The sequence below is a fragment of the Callospermophilus lateralis genome, unplaced genomic scaffold, assembly GCF_048772815.1.
Source record: "Callospermophilus lateralis isolate mCalLat2 unplaced genomic scaffold, mCalLat2.hap1 Scaffold_7788, whole genome shotgun sequence".
Classification (NCBI taxonomy): domain Eukaryota; kingdom Metazoa; phylum Chordata; class Mammalia; order Rodentia; family Sciuridae; genus Callospermophilus; species Callospermophilus lateralis.
The window spans coordinates 50,240-70,703 of NW_027515816.1; the positions used below are offsets into that span (position 1 = coordinate 50,240).

At 62.1% G+C, this 20,464-nt stretch overlaps 1 protein-coding gene across 1 annotated transcript; it reads right to left on the reverse strand.

Annotated features, from left to right (window-relative positions):
- Window positions 1-246: 246 nt before the first annotated feature.
- LOC143411630 (transmembrane protein 255B) lies at window positions 247-9,755 on the reverse strand (the record flags this gene model as incomplete). Its single annotated transcript, XM_077108444.1, has 5 exons — window positions 247-813; window positions 6,354-6,497; window positions 7,044-7,203; window positions 8,873-8,958; window positions 9,675-9,755. Coding segments are annotated over 5 exons (636 nt in total), but the record flags the coding sequence as incomplete, so codon positions are not given.
- Between the last annotated feature and the right edge of the window lie 10,709 nt (window positions 9,756-20,464).

Genomic DNA, 20,464 nt, shown 5'->3' on the forward strand with positions numbered 1-20,464 from the left:
CATCTGCCCTGGCATGCCCTTGGTCAGAGACTGGAGGTTCCGTGGTGCCTCCCGCAGTTGCAGGCTGCAGGTGTGCAGTCTCTGGGCAGAGCGGGAGCAGCAGCAGGACCCAGGCCTCCAGCCCAGGCCATGCACAGACCTTTGGGAACTCTCCAAGCAAATGCCAGGAGAGCACAGCACGAGGGGCAGGTGGGACCCTGTCCATCCCTAGGGACTCACACACAAAAAACAGAAATCTATGACACCTTTCCTTGAAAGAATGGCCTTCATTCAGTGAGGTACCAAGCTGTGTCCCCTTGCAGAATGATGGTAACAGCCAGTGACCGAGAGGAAGGCAGAGAATGGCTTTCTGGTTCCGTGAGTGAAGGCAGATTTCTGAGCAGCCCCTTTCAACAGAGGAGGCTGGGGCTGAGTGTGGGGTGTTGCTTCGCGCTGAGAGGGGAATCAAGCAAAGCCGCCTCGGGCTCTGGTCGACTGGCTCAGCTCTCACCTTTATTCCTGGCTCAGGTCGGGTCCCTGAAGGGAGGCCAGCACCGCCTTCAGAAGCCCGCCACTCTGCAGGAGGGCAGACGCAGACGCAGGATTTCCAGACTTAGCTTTTTAGAAAACAAGCAAAACCAAGATTCTTTTCAATCTGCCACCCCGAAGTCAGGGTGCGTAGGGGGGTGGCTTCTCCCCAGGGAGCAGGTCGGCTGGCACGCAGGGTGTTGGAGCGCTGGCTGGGGGCCCATGGTGGGAGCCCTGAGAGGGAGGCTGCGTGTCCTCGGGTAGATGGAGGTCAGTGGAGGCTGAGGCCCAAAGGATGCCGGAGGGCTGCAATTAAACAGAGGCGTCCTCAGTCAGCAGGGGACCTGCCTGCACACTGCCCAGAGAACACGCAGGCCCCACCTTGGCACAGCGCCCATCCAGACAGGAAAGGTCCAAAGAGAGGGGCCAAGAGTCACTCCCGCTGGAGGCTCATGGACAGACTGCTCCCAAAGCCACTGAAGAGACCCTGAGGATTGCTCCGAGCTCCTCCCTCTGTGGGCCACCTCACCTGCAGGCCACCAAGAATAGCGCCATGACCTGACACACAAGGTCAGGGGAAGGCAGGAGCCACCTCCTCCAGGCTCACACAACATTTGATACTTCAGGGAAACTCAAGGCAATCAACAAGCACACCATAGTGACGGCTGACTGCATCAGCAGATCGGGGAGACGGACACGCCCACATGTAGGAGCCACAGAGGAAGCCACAGGAGCCACAGAGGAAGCCACAGGAGCCACAGAGGAAGACACAGGAGCCACAGAGGAAGCCCCAGGAACCACAGAGGAAGCCCCAGGAACCACAGAGGAAGACACAGGAACCACAGAGGAAGCCCCAGGAGCCACAGAGGAAGCCCCAGGAACCACAGAGGAAGCCACAGGAGCCACAGAGGAAGCCACAGGAGCCACCGAGGAAGCCCCAGGAACCACAGAGGAAGCCCCAGGAACCACAGAGGAAGCCACAGGAGCCACAGAGGAAGCCCCAGGAACCACAGAGGAAGCCACAGGAGCCACAGAGGAAGCCCCAGGAACCACAGAGGAAGCCACAGGAACCACAGAGGAAGCCCCAGGAGCCACAGAGGAAGCCACAGGAGCCACAGAGGAAGCCCCAGGAACCATAGAGGAAGCCACAGGAGCCACAGAGGAAGCCCCAGGAACCACAGAGGAAGCCCCAGGAACCACAGAGGAAGCCATCAGGAACCACAGAGGAAGCTCCAGGAACAACAGAGGAAGCCCCAGGAGCCACAGAGGAAGACACAGGAGCCACAGAGGAAGACACAGGAACCACAGAGGAAGCCACAGGAACCACACAGGAAGCCACAGGAGCCACAGAGTAAGCCACAGGAGCCACAGAGGAAGCCACAGGAACCACACAGGAAGCCACAGGAGCCACAGAGGAAGCCATCAGGAACCACAGAGGAAGCTCCAGGAACAACAGAGGAAGCCATCAGGAACCACAGAGGAAGCTCCAGGAACAACAGAGGAAGCCCCAGGAGCCACAGAGGAAGACACAGGAGCCACAGAGGAAGCCCCAGGAACCACAGAGGAAGCCATCAGGAACCACAGAGGAAGCTCCAGGAACAACAGAGGAAGCCATCAGGAACCACAGAGGAAGCTCCAGGAACAACAGAGGAAGCCCCAGGAGCCACAGAGGAAGACACAGGAGCCACAGAGGAAGACACAGGAACCACAGAGGAAGCCACAGGAACCACACAGGAAGCCACAGGAGCCACAGAGTAAGCCACAGGAGCCACAGAGGAAGACACAGGAACCACAGAGGAAGCCACAGGAACCACACAGGAAGCCACAGGAACCACACAGGAAGCCACAGGAGCCACAGAGGAAGCCACAGGAGCCACAGAGGAAGCCCCAGGAACCACAGAGGAAGCCACAGGAGCCACAGAGGAAGCCCCAGGAACCACAGAGGAAGCCCCAGGAACCACAGAGGAAGCCATCAGGAACCACAGAGGAAGCTCCAGGAACAACAGAGGAAGCCCCAGGAGCCACAGAGGAAGCCCCAGGAGCCACAGAGGAAGACACAGGAACCACAGAGGAAGCCACAGGAACCACACAGGAAGCCACAGGAGCCACAGAGTAAGCCACAGGAGCCACAGAGGAAGCCACAGGAGCCACAGAGGAAGCCACAGGAGCCACAGAGGAAGCCCCAGGAACCACAGAGGAAGCCACAGGAGCCACAGAGGAAGCCCCAGGAACCACAGAGGAAGCCCCAGGAACCACAGAGGAAGCCATCAGGAACCACAGAGGAAGCTCCAGGAACAACAGAGGAAGCCCCAGGAGCCACAGAGGAAGACACAGGAGCCACAGAGGAAGACACAGGAACCACAGAGGAAGCCACAGGAACCACACAGGAAGCCACAGGAGCCACAGAGGAAGCCACAGGAGCCACAGAGGAAGCCACAGGAACCACAGAGGAAGCCACAGGAGCCACAGAGGAAGCCACAGGAACCACAGAGGAAGACACAGGAGCCACAGAGGAAACCACAGGAACCACAGAGGAAGCCCCAGGAACCACAGAGGAAGCCCCAGGAGCCACAGAGGAAGCCACAGGAGCCACAGAGGAAGCCACAGGAGCCACAGAGGAAACCACAGGAACCACAGAGGAAGACACAGGAGCCACAGAGGAAGACACAGGAACCACAGAGGAAGCCCCAGGAACCACACAGGAAGCCACAGGAGCCACAGAGGAAGCCACAGGAGCCACAGAGGAAGCCCCAGGAGACACAGAGGAAGCCACAGGAGCCACAGAGGAAGACACAGGAACCACAGAGGAAGCCCCAGGAACCACACAGGAAGCCACAGGAGCCACAGAGGAAGCCACAGGAGCCACAGAGGAAGCCACAGGAACCACAGAGGAAGCCACAGGAGCCACAGAGGAAGCCACAGGAGCCACAGAGGAAGCCCCAGGAACCACAGAGGAAGCCCCAGGAGCCACAGAGGAAGCCACAGGAGCCACAGAGGAAGCCCCAGAGGACACAGAGGAAGCCCCAGGAACCACAGAGGAAGCCCCAGGAACCACAAAGGAAGCTCCAGGAACCACAGAGGAAGCCACAGGAGCCACAGAGGAAGCCCCAGGAGACACAGAGGAAGCCACAGGAGCCACAGAGGAAGCCACAGGAACCACAGAGGAAGCTCCAGGAACCACAGAGGAAGCCACAGGAATCACAGAGGAAGACACAGGAGCCACAGAGGAAGCCCCAGGAGACACAGAGGAAGCCACAGGAACCACAGAGGAAGCCACAGGAGCCACAGAAGAAGCCCCAGGAGCCACAGAGGAAGCCCCAGGAGCCACAGAGGAAGCCCCAGGAGCCACAGAGGAAGTTCCCATAGAAGGGCCTCGCCAGGTACTGGCCGCACACAGGGTGGACAGACCCCTCTCTCCAGCACTCCAGTGAAGCCCTACCTCTCTGGGTGTATGGAAGAGGAGCCTTTCAATGTTTGTTTTTGCTCAGGGCTCACCCTCTCCAGGGGCCGCCTCTGCCTGAGTGTTGTGCTGGAGGTCTTGGCTCAGGGACTTTAGCAGAGCACTAAAGACTTCCTTTCCCTTCTCTTCTTGGCGGAAACCGAGCATCTACTCGCTGTTCTGAGGAGAGGCGGCTCCTCAGGCTGTCCTCTCCCCCCAGGCCTGGTTATCTCCACGTGTCCACGGCAAGCCGCACATGCTGGTGGAAGATGCTCAGCAGTCCCTTTTCCAGGACGCCCGGTCTGCCCTGGGATGAAGGGGCAGGTTCCTGCCTGGAGTCCACCAGCCCACAGAGGTCCCGGCCAATAGTCATGCTCAGGTGGCAGCCTCCCACAAGCCAGCACAGAAAGTGGGTCCCTCCCCTGGGCAGGACTCAGCTCCTGCGTGGGTCACTGACTCTCCAGAGCAGGGTCACGGCCCAGGTGGGAATCCAGGCTGGGGAGGGCCTTCTGTGCTCCCCCAGACAGACTTTACCAACAGAAGGCACCAAGATCTCCCAGCCCGAGGCCCAGGCCCAGATAGGAGCACTGGGCTGGGGAACAGTTCATCGCTGGTCACTCCTTGTGGGCAGCAGGTGTCAGGAAGGAGGGCACTGGCCAGGCAGGCTGAGCTGCATCACGTGTTCCTGGTGCCCCTGTGTCCATGGGAGCACCTGCCAGGGCAGGATGTGGCATTGTCCTGTGGTCCTGTGTCCAGCAAAACCCCAGATGAGGCAAGGAGGGCAGGTGGAGCGCCTGCTCATGGCTGGAGCTAGCGGACAGGTGCGTTCTGTGATGGGGCCAGGACTGTTGTCCCCAAGGCAGGTGTGGAGAAGCTCGTGGGGAAGACGGAGGCCAGAGCTCAAACGGGCCCACCACTGTGGGCGACCACACTGCAGGGCCCTTGGCCAGCGTCTCGTCACTTCCGAACCTGAGGCGGCCCCTTCCCTCCCGGCCACGGCAGACTCCCTCTGCACCAGGTCTTGCCCTGAGGTGGCCTGGGGTCCCCCAGGGCAGGAGCACCTGGCCTCTGGGGGCCAGCCCTGGAGCCAACCAGGGGCTCCTCTGGCACATCCTTCCAGCGGTCACTCACAAGCCTGGACCAGCTCCCTAGCCTCAGAGGACCCTGCATTGGCCTCTCCTCTTGGGTTCAAAGGCCCCAGGGCATGGCCCTGGCTTCATTTCCAGATGAGACAGAGAGAAGGGGCAGGATGGCCAGCACAGAGGCGTCACATCCCTGAGCCACAGCTTGCCGCGTCCCTGGCAGAACACCCAATGGGATCTCTGCTCCGGTCCCACGTGCCAGTCCCACACCTGCTCTGGATCCACACACTGCCACCGCGTCTCCTTAGGACCTGCAGCTGAGAGGGTCTCACAGCTCTCAGGTGCAGCTCACACCTGGCCACTGCATGGGGTCAGTTCCTGGAGCCTCAACAGACCTCTGCTCCAGACTACCAGGGCTAGGGTATACAGGTCCCACGTGGTCACTCTCTTCTCGGGTTTCACCTCCTGCCAGTCTGCTGTTGGGGTGCAGCCCCCCTCAAGGAGCGTCTGAAGACCTGACTTCAGCTCCGCTCCCACAGCGCCCTGGGATGCCTGCTTCCACAGGATACCCACACGCAGTCTGCAGGTACGGCTGCCACTGACCACCAGAAGCCCAGGCAGCAGGCTGTCAGGAGCCTCCACAGAACAGGAAGCTGGCTCTGGTGGAGCAGGGCTTCCGCCTGCCCCAGTGATGCTGCAGCATGTGAAATGGCTTCGATGGTCACAACCGGGAGTCCCTGCTCACAAGGGCCGAGACCAGGGCCTGTCCAACACCTTGCAGTGCCCAGAAGCCTGCCAGATGATGGCACCCCAGAGGCCCAGTGCCGAGGCACTGAGTCAGGGTCCCGCTGGACCACCAGGGCCTGCTTCATCATGGCCACCACAGCCACCCGTGCAGCAGCCAAAGGCAAGATGGACTGAGGGAGGCCAAGTCCCTGCCTGCAGGAGAGTATGGCACCTCCTTCACAGAGGCCCCGGGCCCACAGCACTGCCCGGACAGACCCTGTGAGGTTGCCATCCTGTAGGAAAGGCCATCTGCCTGATGACCTCGCTGTGCTGTGCTTGTGGGCGTCCAGCCACTAGGGCGACGGCGGTGCCTCAGCGGCTCTGGCCTGGTGGGACAGCTCCCAGCAGGAAGAGAACAGCAGGAGCTGGCGGAGCAACACTACGGCCAGGGCCACGGACAGCAACGTGGCCCCCAGCGGGCTCACCACCACCTGGGTGGTCCTCCTCCACCTGCAGGCCCTGCACCAACTGGGCAGCAGCCAGCACCAGTGACCACTGTGCACAGGACACGCCTGGCTATGCAGGTGGCACGCACCTACCTGAAGGGGCAGTGGATAGGACGAGCAGGTTGGCACCGTGGGGGGCGATGGACAGAAGCCTGTGTAGGCCAAGATCTGCTGGGCAGGGTTGTAGAGGATCTGAGGTGGAGGAGGTGGACTGTAGGCCATCTGGGAGAGAGGGACCTGTGGGAGAAGGGAAGGTCAGCGCTGCCCCCCGGGCACTGAAGGAGAGTCTGCGCACCTTGACAGGTCTCCTTGGAGGGAACTCCCACCCGGGGCAGGTGGGAGCCTGCGGGAAGGCTGGGCCTCCCCTGGCTCCCCAGGGCTTTCTGGGAATAGAAGCCCTGGAAGCCCGGGGCCGAGCAGCGGGTCCACACACTGGAAAGAGCCGGTGGCCACCCTGGGGCCTCTGGCCTGCAGCTTATTTAAACCAGCCCAGACCTGCCACCTGGGAGGCTGCCGTCAACACCTCTGGTGACCCGGGTGACCTAAGCTCCATCTCTTAACTGGGGACTGGGTATGGCTACCTCTGAGGCAAAGGTGGACTTAGGGGCTCTGTAAGGGCTGAGGCGGACGTTTCCATGGCAAGCTGGCAGTGAGCACCAGCTGTCCCCACACACCATGGTTATGGGTGCTGGCCACTGCCCAGATGGCCCAGCGTGCTCCTGTTAGGAAGCACAGAAGGAACCACGCCCTGACCATTGGCTGGAAACACACGGTGCCACTCACCATGTCCTTGAAGGCCCCCAGGACTGCGGCTGTGATGATGCCTACACACAGGCCCAAGACGTTGAGCACCATCGAGACCCAGAGCAGCCGGTAGAGGTGGACCACGTCCTGGCAACTACGCACTCCCACAAACTCGTAGTAGGTGGGCGAGGGCTCTGTGCTGCAGAGGACAGGAGAAACAGCATCACCACCCCGTGGGCTGGAACATGGCCAGGCGACCACCTCAAGGGGTCAGGGCGAGGTCCCGGTGACCCGTGCCCAGTGACCACCTTGAGGGCTGACCTGCGGCCAGGTGACTTCACATCTGGGCAAGAAGCCAGCACTAGAGCCTCACCAACTCCTGTGCAGACCTCTAGTCAGAGAAGCCAGCGTTGGTCCACACTGGCCCTATAGGCCTGGCCAGTTCTGGGAAGGACCCAGTGAGTAGGCTCAATGAATCCTGCAGCCATGGAGGCCAAGCTGCCTCTCAGCCTCGCCACTCCTGTGCCCCTGCCCTGGACTTGGGCTGCACTCAGAGCTGGTGAGGCAGGTCGTGGTGTCCATGGGTGACACTGGGCTGAGCAGGACAGGCAGCCAGCAGGGGCTGATGTCCACCTTCTCTGCCTCGCGGGCCTGGCAGGCGATGCCTGGGGGGTCCCTCGCCCTCCTGGGCCGGGGCCCATGTGCAGGGCTAGGGCTGGTGTGTGGTGGAGGCACCTCTGCTGATGCACCTGGGGTCAGCTGCTGCGGGGTGGGCACCCTGCCTCCAGGGGGCAGAAGCCCAGGAAAGCCGCACCCCGTTTATTCCACACGGGCACTCCTGCAGGGTGTCCCCTCAGGTTCCCCAGAGAGGCTGCTCCCAGGTTGAGCCCCGAGCCCCGGCCTGTGTCTTGGGAGGCAGCAGGGGCCTTGCTGCAGAGCACCGGGTGCATGGGCAGCTCACAAAGGGCGCCTGGCCACCACGCATTCCCAAGCTGGGAGCCACCGTGGGGTGGGTCTGCAGCTGCCCATCAGCAAGACCTGTCCTGGCTCCGGCTCCACCTGGAATTGGCAGCAACTGAGGGCACTGCCCTGTCCCCCACAATAAAGCCCCCTCAAGTCCAGGGGCGGCGAGAGGGCACCTTTTGAAGTGTTGGCATTTCTTTCCAAGGTGACAAGAAGACTGCACCCCGGGAGCCCCCGTGCTGCCCAGCTGCAGCCACCCCAGGCCGGGCTTCCATGGCCCTGGGGTCCTCAGGGCCTCCTGCAGAGCCAGTGGCAGGAGCACAGCCGGCTTCAATCAGACCTGCTGGAGCCTCCCTCCAGGCCCAGAGGGGAAACGCGCGGGAGGGAGAGGTCCCCGAGCTGCACAGACGGCCACAGAGGCAGCCCACGCTGGCACAGCAGCACCCTCCCCCAGGGGCAGCACCCTTCTCAAGCCCTGCGGGCCCCTCGGCTGTCCCGGGTCCTTCTGCACCTGGCAGGCCTGCCCAGGGAGGCTTCCTCCTGGGGCACTCTGGTCAGTGCAGAGGACACACCCAGAGTCCCAACTCACTGGCCCTGACTCCGGCACCAGGGGCTCTAGCCCTGAGGAGGGACAGTGCCAGGACATGCTGGTGGCTACCCTGGTGGCAGCAGGTGACAAGCAGAGGACGGCAGGGCCTCCCCGGGCAGGCCCTGAGCCCCAGCTCCTGGCTGAGGAACCTCAGTGCCTTTGCCCACCTTAACTAGGCATTGGGTGCAGAGTGAGGGAAGTGACAAGCCTGTCAGGAGGGGAGGACACACCCCCTGGCACCGCCACCACGTGGGCCTGGCTCTGCAGATGCCGAGTGCCCGCGTGTGGGCATGTGTGGGCCCCCCGGCACCCTCACCTCTCGCAGGTGTAGAGGTCGCAGCAGTAGCAGGTGTTGCTCCTCACCTTCAGCTGGCACTTGCCACTGAAAGAGTAGCAGGTGACCTGGGAACAGAGGGACTGTCAGGTCCATCGGGGCCCTGGCTCCTCGTCCTTCCACTCATGCCAAGACCCTCCTGGTCCTCTCAGGCTCTCCCCCTCTAGGCACAGCAGGGAGATCCTTGCTGGTGTCAAGCACAGACGGGCACCTCTCTCCAAGATGCCCTAAGCACTGGACAACCTCTCTGGATCTGGAGTGGTGGTGGCCACTCTCTGCCCCTCCTCGGACGCTGACACTCAGTTTGAGAGGCCATGTTTGTTTAAACTAAGGAATCTCCACAGCACTGGCATAGGATGGCCAGACAAAGCCACATGGAGCTGAGTGCGAGACAGCGGTGGCCCCTGTGTGGACAGCCATGTGGACTTGCCGTAAGCCACATGTGCACCTGTGATGGCCTCCAACCTGAGGCCACCAAGTGCCCTTGTCATTCCTGGCATCCCTCAGCTGGTATGAGACCACGCTGCAGCACTGAATCCGTACAGATGCCAACAGAAAGGCCCCGTGGGGCAGCACAGATGAACCTCAGCTCCGGGTGTCGCAGCTGTGGTTCCAAAGAACATACAGGCCATTGAAACGCCCTAGCCGGCCCAGAACAACCCTGGGGCACAGACATCTCGCCGCCTACGGTGGGAAGGGCCAGGAAGACCTCCTTCATCCAAACTGTCACCCTGTGGCCAGACAGAGCTCCACCAGGGAAGCCGAGCTGCCAAGCAGAGCTCACCTCTGTCTGGTAGACGTCATACAGGTACCCTGCCCCACTGGAGTAGAACTGGCATCTTCCTGTGCTGAGGGGCCGTGGTTCCTAGAGAGAAGAAATCCTGATCAGACGGTCAAGGCGGTTCAGACCTGCCTGCTGAGGGCCCAGAGGACAGAGGTCCACCCCAGTGGAGCCTGCCAGAGAAGACAGCCGGCTCCCGTGTAGAGGTAGGGCAGCAGAAGCCCCAGCGCAGGAGCACCCGTGGGCCGCTCAGCTGGACTGACAGGTCTTCTCCACCAGTCAAGCAGGGAGAAGGGTGAGACAGCGCTTCACCGTACCACGGACACCTGACTGCTGCTCTGTTCCTAATGGCAAAACTGGTTTTCTACTTTGGAAAGTAGCAAGAGGGATTTCATTCAGACATCCCACCAGCCCATCTAAGCACCCACCCAACTGTCCACCTATTCATCCAGTCATTCACTCACCTATGCCTCTGTGCATCCACCCACCTGTGCGTCATCACCTACACATCCATCATCCATCATCCATCATCCATCCCTCCTTCCATCTGCCCACCCACCCCCCCACCTATCCATTCCATCATCCTTCCATTATCCTTCCATCTGTCCATGCATCATCACCTGCCCACCCACCCCACCCATCCACCATCCATCATCCTTCCATCTGTGCATCATACATACATTCTAACATCTGTCATTCCTCCATACCTACAAACATCTATCTTTCCATCCGTCTTTCCATGGGTCCCGATCCACCCACTCCACAGGCACTCGGTGGTCTCCTCCCTCTGTCTCCAACACTCATGGAGCACAACAGCCTCAGACCCAAGGAGGCCGAGACCCAGCAGAGTTCTGGCCTGGTTCACAGACCAGTCAGGGAATCAGACCCATAAACCAACGATTGCAAAATGCGTACGATTGCTGTACAGAGCAGACTGAGAGCTACAGGAAACCCGAGAAATGCCACAAGCCATGCCACGTGTGGAGGAGGTGGGCCCAGCCATGTTTGGCTTTCTCACTGTGACCCTCCACTTCTACACTCCTTCTTGTGACCGGAGAGACGTCTGCAGCCCTGGTCCTGCTGGAGGAGGAGACCACTCCTGTCTCAGCAGCAGATACTGGGGCGTGGCACACACCAGGACCGCTCTAGGTTCATCCAGCCACATGTCTGTCATTGTGGTGTCCTCTTCCTCAGGGACACCATGCCACGACCAGGGCAGAAGAACACGCAGGACAGACACCAGGTGTGCAGAGGTAAAGGTGGCCAGGAGGTGTGATGGGAGGTTCGGACCCGCAGTGTCAGAGCTCCCAGATCCACCAGGCGACCCGCACGCTGGTTTCATTAAAGAGGTTCCTGGCATAGAGGTTGACTAGTGAGATCAGAATATGACCCACAGACTCCATTACCGTTTTCTATGACCAGGTCAGAGACGGCTCTGCCCTCTGGCTCGCACCTCGAACCACCCGGTGGGCAGCAAGGCTAACTCAGGACTAGAGGAGAGAGAGGGCACGCCAGGGAGTGGGCTTTTATTGGGGAACAAGAAATTCAGGGGAAAATTCCATACAATGAAGGTCGGGGGGAGGCAGCATTCCAAGGTCAGGGTCAGTGATTGGTCTCAGGGTCAGTGGTCAGTCACATCCCCACACGGACAGGCTCTCGCACCTGGAGAGGGTGGGGATAGCTCCGACACAGTTTGGCCAGACGCCTCACACCCAATCCAGGAGGGGCCCAATGTCCTGCGAGAATGGCTTCCCACACCAGACAGTGTTCAGGGACAGCGGTCTGCGGGTTTTCACCCTGTGGCACATGTCCCAGTGGGAAGTGACTCTGGGTGACGATGGTGTCTCAGAAGGATCATGGTACATCAGTCTCTGGGAAGACCTTCTTTCAGTAATGGGGCATCCTGCACTGCCAGTTGCCTCCCCAGGGTGCACTGAGTCAGATGGTCTCCTGTCCAGCCTGGCCACCATCAGCAAGGTCATGGAGGAACATAGAGGCCAGCAGTCCATCCCATTCCATCATATGCAAATCAATGTGTCATCCCTGAGGATCACACCTCTCCCGATCCACTGTGCCCATCAGTGTGTCCCCCTGCAGCCACTCCTCTCCCACCCCACTGTGCCCATCAGTGTGTCCCCCTGCAGCCACTCCTCTCCCGATCCACTGTGCCCATCAGTGTGTCCCCCTGCAGCCACTCCTCTCCCGATCCACTGTGCCCATCAGTGTGTCCCCCTGCAGCCACTCCTCTCCCACCCCACTGTGCCCATCAGTGTGTCCCCCTGCAGCCACTCCTCTCCCACTCCACTGTGCCCATCAGTGTGTCCCCCTGCAGCCACTCCTCTCCCGATCCACTGTGCCCATCAGTGTGTCCCCCTGCAGCCACTCCTCTCCCACCCCACTGTGCCCATCAGTGTGTCCCCCTGCAGCCACTCCTCTCCCGATCCACTGTGCCCATCAGTGTGTCCCCCTGCAGCCACTCCTCTCCCACCCCCACTGTGCCCGTCAGTGTGTCCCCCTGCAGCCACTCCTCTCCCGATCCACTGTGCCCATCAGTGTGTCCCCCTGCAGCCACTCCTCTCCCACCCCACTGTGCCCATCAGTGTGTCCCCCTGCAGCCACTCCTCTCCCACTCCACTGTGCCCATCAGTGTGTCCCCCTGCAGCCACTCCTCTCCCACTCCACTGTGCCCGTCAGTGTGTCCCCCTGCAGCCACTCCTCTCCCACTCCACTGTGCCCTTCAGTGTGTCCCCCTGCAGCCACTCCTCTCCCACCCCACTGTGCCCTTCAGTGTGTCCACCTGCAGCCACTCCTCTCCCACTCCACTGTGCCCATCAGTGTGTCCCCCTGCAGCCACTCCTCTCCCACTCCACTGTGCCCGTCAGTGTGTCCCCCTGCAGCCACTCCTCTCCCACTCCACTGTGCCCTTCAGTGTGTCCCCTGCAGCCACTCCTCTCCCACCCCACTGTGCCCTTCAGTGTGTCCACCTGCAGCCACTCCTCTCCCACCCCACTGTGCCCATCAGTGTGTCCCCCTGCAGCCACTCCTCTCCCACCCCACTGTGCCCATCAGTGTGTCCCCCTGCAGCCACTCCTCTCCCACTCCACTGTGCCCATCAGTGTGTCCCCCTGCAGCCACTCCTCTCCAACTCCACTGTGCCCGTCAGTGTGTCCCCTGCAGCCACTCCTCTCCCACTCCACTGTGCCCATCAGTGTGGTCCCCCTGCAGCCACTCCTCTCCCACCCCACTGTGCCCATCAGTGTGTCCCCCTGCAGCCACTCCTCTCCCACTCCACTGTGCCCATCAGTGTGTCCCCCTGCAGCCACTCCTCTCCCACTCCACTGTGCCCATCAGTGTGTCCCCCTGCAGCCACTCCTCTCCCACCCCACTGTGCCCATCAGTGTGTCCCCCTGCAGCCACTCCTCTCCCACTCCACTGTGCCCATCAGTGTGTCCCCCTGCAGCCACTCCTCTCCCACTCCACTGTGCCCATCAGTGTGTCCCCCTGCAGCCACTCCTCTCCCACCCCACTGTGCCCATCAGTGTGTCCACCTGCAGCCACTCCTCTCCCACTCCACTGTGCCCATCAGTGTGTCCCCCTGCAGCCACTCCTCTCCCACTCCACTGTGCCCATCAGTGTGTCCCCCTGCAGCCACTCCTCTCCCACTCCACTGTGCCCATCAGTGTGTCCCCCTGTAGCCACTCCTCTCCCACCCACTGTGCCCATCAGTGTGTCCCCCTGCAGCCACTCCTCTCCCACTCCACTGTGCCCATCAGTGTGTCCCCCTGCAGCCACTCCTCTCTCACTCCACTGTGCCCGTCAGTGTGTCCCCCTGCAGCCACTCCTCTCCCACTCCACTATGCCCATCAGTGTGTCCCCCTGCAGCCACTCCTCTCCCACTCCACTGTGCCCATCAGTGTGTCCACCTGCAGCCACTCCTCTCCCACACCACTGTGCCCGTCAGTGTGTCCCCTTGCAGCCACTCCTCTCCCACTCCACTGTGCCCGTCAGTGTGTCCCCCTGCAGCCACTCCCTCCCACCCCACTGTGCCCATCAGTGTGTCCCCCTGCAGCCACTCCTCTCCCACCCCACTGTGCCCATCAGTGTGTCCCCCTGCAGCCACTCCTCTCCCACTCCACTGTGCCCATCAGTGTGTCCCCCTGCAGCCACTCCTCTCCCACCCCACTGTGCCCATCAGTGTGTCCCCTGCAGCCACTCCTCTCCCACTCCACTGTGCCCTTCAGTGTGTCCACCTGCAGCCACTCCTCTCCCACCCCACTGTGCCCATCAGTGTGTCCACCTGCAGCCACTCCTCTCCCACTCCACAGTGCCCATCAGTGTGTCCCCCTGCAGCCACTCCTCTCCCACTCCACTGTGCCCATCAGTGTGTCCCCCTGCAGCCACTCCTCTCCCACTCCACTGTGCCCATCAGTGTGTCCCCCTGCAGCCACTCCTCTCCCACCCCACTGTGCCCATCAGTGTGTCCCCCTGCAGCCACTCCTCTCCCACCCCACTGTGCCCATCAGTGTGTCCCCCTGCAGCCACTCCTCTCCCACTCCACAGTGCCCATCAGTGTGTCCCCCTGCAGCCACTCCTCTCCCACTCCACAGTGCCCATCAGTGTGTCCCCCTGCAGCCACTACTCTCCCACCCCACTGTGCCCTTCAGTGTGTCCACCTGCAGCCACTCCTCTCCCACCCCACTGTGCCCATCAGTGTGTCCCCCTGCAGCCACTCCTCTCCCACCCCACTGTGCCCATCAGTGTGTCCCCCTGCAGCCACTCCTCTCCCACCCCACTGTGCCCATCAGTGTGTCCCCCTGCAGCCACTCCTCTCCCACCCCACTGTGCCCATCAGTGTGTCCCCCTGCAGCCAATCCTCTCCCACCCCACTGTGCCCATCAGTGTGTCCACCTGCAGCCACTCCTCTCCCACTCCACTGTGCCCATCAGTGTGTCCCCCTGCAGCCACTCCTCTCCCACTCCAGTGTGCCCATCAGTGTGTCCCCCTGCAGCCACTCCTCTCCCACCCCACTGTGCCCATCAGTGTGTCCACCTACAGCCACTCCTCTCCCACTCCACTGTGCCCATCAGTGTGTCCCCCTGCAGCCACTCCTCTCCCACTCCACAGTGCCCATCAGTGTGACCCCTGCAGCCACTCCTCTCCCACTCCACAGTGCCCATCAGTGTGTCCCCCTGCAGCCACTCCTCTCCCACTCCACTGTGCCCATCAGTGTGTCCCCCTGCAGCCACTACTCTCCCACTCCACTGTGCCCATCAGTGTGTCCCCCTGCAGCCACTCCTCTCCCACTCCACAGTGCCCATCAGTGTGTCCCCTGCAGCCACTCCTCTCCCACTCCACTGTGCCCATCAGTGTGTCCCCCTGCAGCCACTACTCTCCCACCCCACTGTGCCCATCAGTGTGTCCACCTGCAGCCACTCCTCTCCCACTCCACTGTGCCCATCAGTGTGTCCACCAGCAGCCAATCCTCTCCCACCCCACTGTGCCCATCAGTGTGTCCCCCTGCAGCCACTCCTCTCCCACTCCACTGTGCCCGTCAGTGTGTCCCCCTGCAGCCACTCCCTCCCACCCCACTGTGCCCGTCAGTGTGTCCCCCTGCAGCCACTCCTCTCCCACCCCACTGTGCCCATCAGTGTGTCCCCCTGCAGCCACTCCTCTCCCACTCCACTGTGCCCATCAGTGTGTCCCCCTGCAGCCACTCCTCTCCCACTCCACTGTGCCCATCAGTGTGTCCCCTGCAGCCACTCCTCTCCCACTCCACTGTGCCCATCAGTGTGTCCCCCTGCAGCCACTCCTCTCCCACTCCACTGTGCCCATCAGTGTGTCCCCCTGCAGCCACTCCTCTCCCACCCCACTGTGCCCATCTGTGTGTCCCCCTGCAGCCACTCCTCTCCCACCCCACTGTGCCCATCAGTGTGTCCCCCTGCAGCCACTCCTCTCCCACCCCACTGTGCCCATCAGTGTGTCCCCTGCAGCCACTCCTCTCCCACTCCACTGTGCCCATCAGTGTGTCCACCAGCAGCCAATCCTCTCCCACTCCACTGTGCCCATCAGTGTGTCCACCAGCAGCCAATCCTCTCCCACCCCACTGTGCCCATCAGTGTGTCCCCCTGCAGCCACTCCTCTCCCACTCCACTGTGCCCGTCAGTGTGTCCCCCTGCAGCCACTCCCTCCCACCCCACTGTGCCCGTCAGTGTGTCCCCCTGCAGCCACTCCTCTCCGACCCCACTGTGCCCATCAGTGTGTCCCCCTGCAGCCACTCCTCTCCCACTCCACTGTGCCCATCAGTGTGTCCCCCTGCAGCCACTCCTCTCCCACTCCACTGTGCCCATCAGTGTGTCCCCCTGCAGCCACTCCTCTCCCACTCCACTGTGCCCATCAGTGTGTCCCCCTGCAGCCACTCCTCTCCCACTCCACTGTGCCCATCAGTGTGTCCCCCTGCAGCCACTCCTCTCCCACTCCACTGTGCCCATCAGTGTGTCCACCTGCAGCCACTCCTCTCCCACTCCACTGTGCCCATCAGTGTGTCCCCCTGCAGCCACTCCTCTCCCTCCCCACTGTGCCCATCAGTGTGTCCCCCTGCAGCCACTCCTCTCCCACTCCACTGTGCCCATCAGTGTGTCCCCCTGCAGCCACTCCTCTCCCACTCCACTGTGCCCATCAGTGTGTCCCCCTGCAGCCATTCCTCTCCCACTCCACTGTGCCCATCAGTGTGTCCCCCTGCAGCCACTCCTCTCCCACCCCACTGTGCCCATCAGTGTGTCCCCCTGCAGCCACTCCTCTCCCACTCCACTGTGCCCGTCAGTGTGTCCCCCTGCAGCCACTCCCTCCCACCCCACTGTGCCCATCAGTGTGTCCCCCTGCAGCCACTCCTCTCCCACTCCACTGTGCCCATCAGTGTGTCCCCCTGCAGCCACTCCTCTCCCACTCCACTGTGCCCATCAGTGTGTCCCCCTGCAGCCACTCCTCTCCCACTCCACTGTGCCCGTCAGTGTGTCCCCCTGTAGCCACTCCTCTCCCACTCCACTGTGCCCATCAGTGTGTCCACCTGCAGCCACTCCTCTCCCACTCCACTGTGCCCATCAGTGTGTCCCCCTGCAGCCACTCCTCTCCCACTCCACTGTGCCCTTCAGTGTGTCCCCCTGCAGCCACTCCTCTCCCACTCCACTGTGCCCATCAGTGTGTCCACCTGCAGCCACTCCCTCCCTCCCCACTGTGCCCATCAGTGTGTCCCCCTGTAGCCACTCCTCTCCCACTCCACTGTGCCCATCAGTGTGTCCACCTGCAGCCACTCCTCTCCCACTCCACTGTGCCCATCAGTGTGTCCCCCTGCAGCCACTCCTCTCCCACTCCACTGTGCCAATCAGTGTGTCCCCCTGCAGCCACTCCTCTCCCACCCCACTGTGCCCATCAGTGTGTCCCCCTGCAGCCACTCCTCTCCCACTCCACTGTGCCCATCAGTGTGTCCCCCTGCAGCCACTCCTCTCCCACTCCACTGTGCCCATCAGTGTGTCCACCTGCAGCCACTCCTCTCCCACTCCACTGTGCCCATCAGTGTGTCCACCTGCAGCCACTCCTCTCCCACCCCACTGCGCCCATCAGTGTGTCCACCTGCAGCCACTCCTCTCCCACTCCACTGTGCCCTTCAGTGTGTCCACCTGCAGCCACTCCTCTCCCACCCCACTGTGCCCATCAGTGTGTCCCCCTGCAGCCACTCCTCTCCCACTCCACTGTGCCCATCAGTGTGTCCACCTGCAGCCACTCCTCTCCCACTCCACTGTGCCCATCAGTGTGTCCCCCTGCAGCCACTCCTCTCCCACCCCACTGCGCCCATCAGTGTGTCCTCCTGCAGCCACTCCTCTCCCACTCCACTGTGCCCATCAGTGTGTCCACCTGCAGCCACTCCTCTCCCACTCCACTGTGCCCATCAGTGTGTCCACCTGCAGCCACTCCTCTCCCACCCCACTGCGCCCATCAGTGTGTCCACCTGCAGCCACTCCTCTCCCACTCCACTGTGCCCATCAGTGTGTCCCCCTGCAGCCACTCCTCTCCCACCCCACTGCGCCCATCAGTGTGTCCCCCTGCAGCCACTCCTCTCCCACTCCACTGTGCCCATCAGTGTGTCCACCTGCAGCCACTCCTCTCCCACTCCACTGTGCCCATCAGTGTGTCCACCTGCAGCCACTCCTCTCCCACCCCACTGCGCCCATCAGTGTGTCCACCTGCAGCCACTCCTCTCCCACTCCACTGTGCCCATCAGTGTGTCCACCTGCAGCCACTCCTCTCCCACTCCACTGTGCCCATCAGTGTGTCCACCTGCAGCCACTCCTCTCCCACCCCACTGCGCCCATCAGTGTGTCCACCTGCAGCCACTAGTCTCCCACTCCACTGTGCCCATCAGTGTGTCCCCCTGCAGCCACTCCTCTCCCACCCCACTGTGCCCTTCAGTGTGTCCACCTGCAGCCACTCCTCTCCCACCCCACTGTGCCCATCAGTGTGTCCCCCTGCAGCCACTCCTCTCCCACTCCACTGTGCCCATCAGTGTGTCCACCTGCAGCCACTCCTCTCCCACTCCACTGTGCCCTTCAGTGTGTCCACCTGCAGCCACTCCTCTCCCACTCCACTGTGCCCATCAGTGTGTCCCCCTGCAGCCACTCCTCTCCCACTCCACTGTGCCCATCAGTGTGTCCACCTGCAGCCACTCCTCTCCCACTCCACTGTGCCCGTCAGTGTGTCCCCCTGCAGCCACTCCTCTCCCACTCCACTGTCCCATCAGTGTGTCCACCTGCAGCCACTCCTCTCCCACTCCACTGTGCCCATCAGTGTGTCCCCCTGCAGCCACTCCTCTCCCACCCCACTGCGCCCATCAGTGTGTCCACCTGCAGCCACTCCTCTCCCACTCCACTGTGCCCATCAGTGTGTCCACCTGCAGCCACTCCTCTCCCACCCCACTGCGCCCATCAGTGTGTCCACCTGCAGCCACTCCTCTCCCACTCCACTGTGCCCATCAGTGTGTCCCCCTGCAGCCACTCCTCTCCCACCCCACTGTGCCCTTCAGTGTGTCCACCTGCAGCCACTCCTCTCCCACCCCACTGTGCCCATCAGTGTGTCCCCCTGCAGCCACTCCTCTCCCACTCCACTGTGCCCATCAGTGTGTCCACCTGCAGCCACTCCTCTCCCACTTCACTGTGCCCTTCAGTGTGTCCACCTGCAGCCACTCCTCTCCCACTCCACTGTGCCCATCAGTGTGTCCCCCTGCAGCCACTCCTCTCCCACTCCACTGTGCCCATCAGTGTGTCCACCTGCAGCCACTCCTCTCCCACTCCACTGTGCCCGTCAGTGTGTCCACCTGCAGCCACTCCTCTCCCACCCCACTGTGCCCATCAGTGTGTCCCCCTGCAGCCACTCCTCTCCCACTCCACTGTGCCCATCAGTGTGTCCACCTGCAGCCACTCCTCTCCCACTCCACTGTGCCCGTCAGTGTGTCCACCTGCAGCCACTCCTCTCCCACCCCACTGTGCCCATCAGTGTGTCCCCCTGCAGCCACTCCTCTCCCACTCCACTGTGCCCATCAGTGTGTCCACCTGCAGCCACTCCTCTCCCACTCCACTGTGCCCTTCAGTGTGTCCACCTGCAGCCACTCCTCTCCCACCCCACTGCGCCCATCAGTGTGTCCACCTGCAGCCACTCCTCTCCCACTCCACTGTGCCCATCAGTGTGTCCCCCCTGCAGCCACTCCTCTCCCACCCCACTGCGCCCATCAGTGTGTCCCCCTGCAGCCACTCCTCTCCCACTCCACTGTGCCCATCAGTGTGTCCACTGCAGCCACTCCTCTCCCACTCCACTGCGCCCATCAGTGTGTCCACCTGCAGCCACTCCTCTCCCACCCCACTGCGCCCATCAGTGTGTCCACCTGCAGCCACTCCTCTCCCACTCCACTGTGCCCATCAGTGTGTCCACCTGCAGCCACTCCTCTCCCACTCCACTGTGCCCATCAGTGTGTCCACCTGCAGCCACTCCTCTCCCACCCCACTGCGCCCATCAGTGTGTCCACCTGCAGCCACTCCTCTCCCACTCCACTGTGCCCATCAGTGTGTCCCCCTGCAGCCACTCCTCTCCCACCCCACTGTGCCCTTCAGTGTGTCCACCTGCAGCCACTCCTCTCCCACCCCACTGTGCCCATCAGTGTGTCCCCCTGCAGCCACTCCTCTCCCACTCCCACTGTGCCCATCAGTGTGTCCACCTGCAGCCACTCCTCTCCCACTCCACTGTGCCCTTCAGTGTGTCCACCTGCAGCCACTCCTCTCCCACTCCACTGTGCCCATCAGTGTGTCCCCCTGCAGCCACTCCTCTCCCACTCCACTGTGCCCATCAGTGTGTCCACCTGCAGCCACTCCTCTCCCACTCCACTGTGCCCGTCAGTGTGTCCCCCTGCAGCCACTCCTCTCCCACTCCACTGTGCCCATCAGTGTGTCCACCTGCAGCCACTCCTCTCCCACTCCACTGTGCCCATCAGTGTGTCCCCCTGCAGCCACTCCTCTCCCACTCCACTGTGCCCATCAGTGTGTCCACCTGCAGCCACTCCTCTCCCACTCCACTGTGCCCTTCAGTGTGTCCACCTGCAGCCACTCCTCTCCCACTCCACTGTGCCCTTCAGTGTGTCCACCTGCAGCCACTCCTCTCCCACTCCCACTGTGCCCATCAGTGTGTCCCCCTGCAGCCACTCCTCTCCCACTCCACTGTGCCCATCAGTGTGTCCACCTGCAGGCCACTCCTCT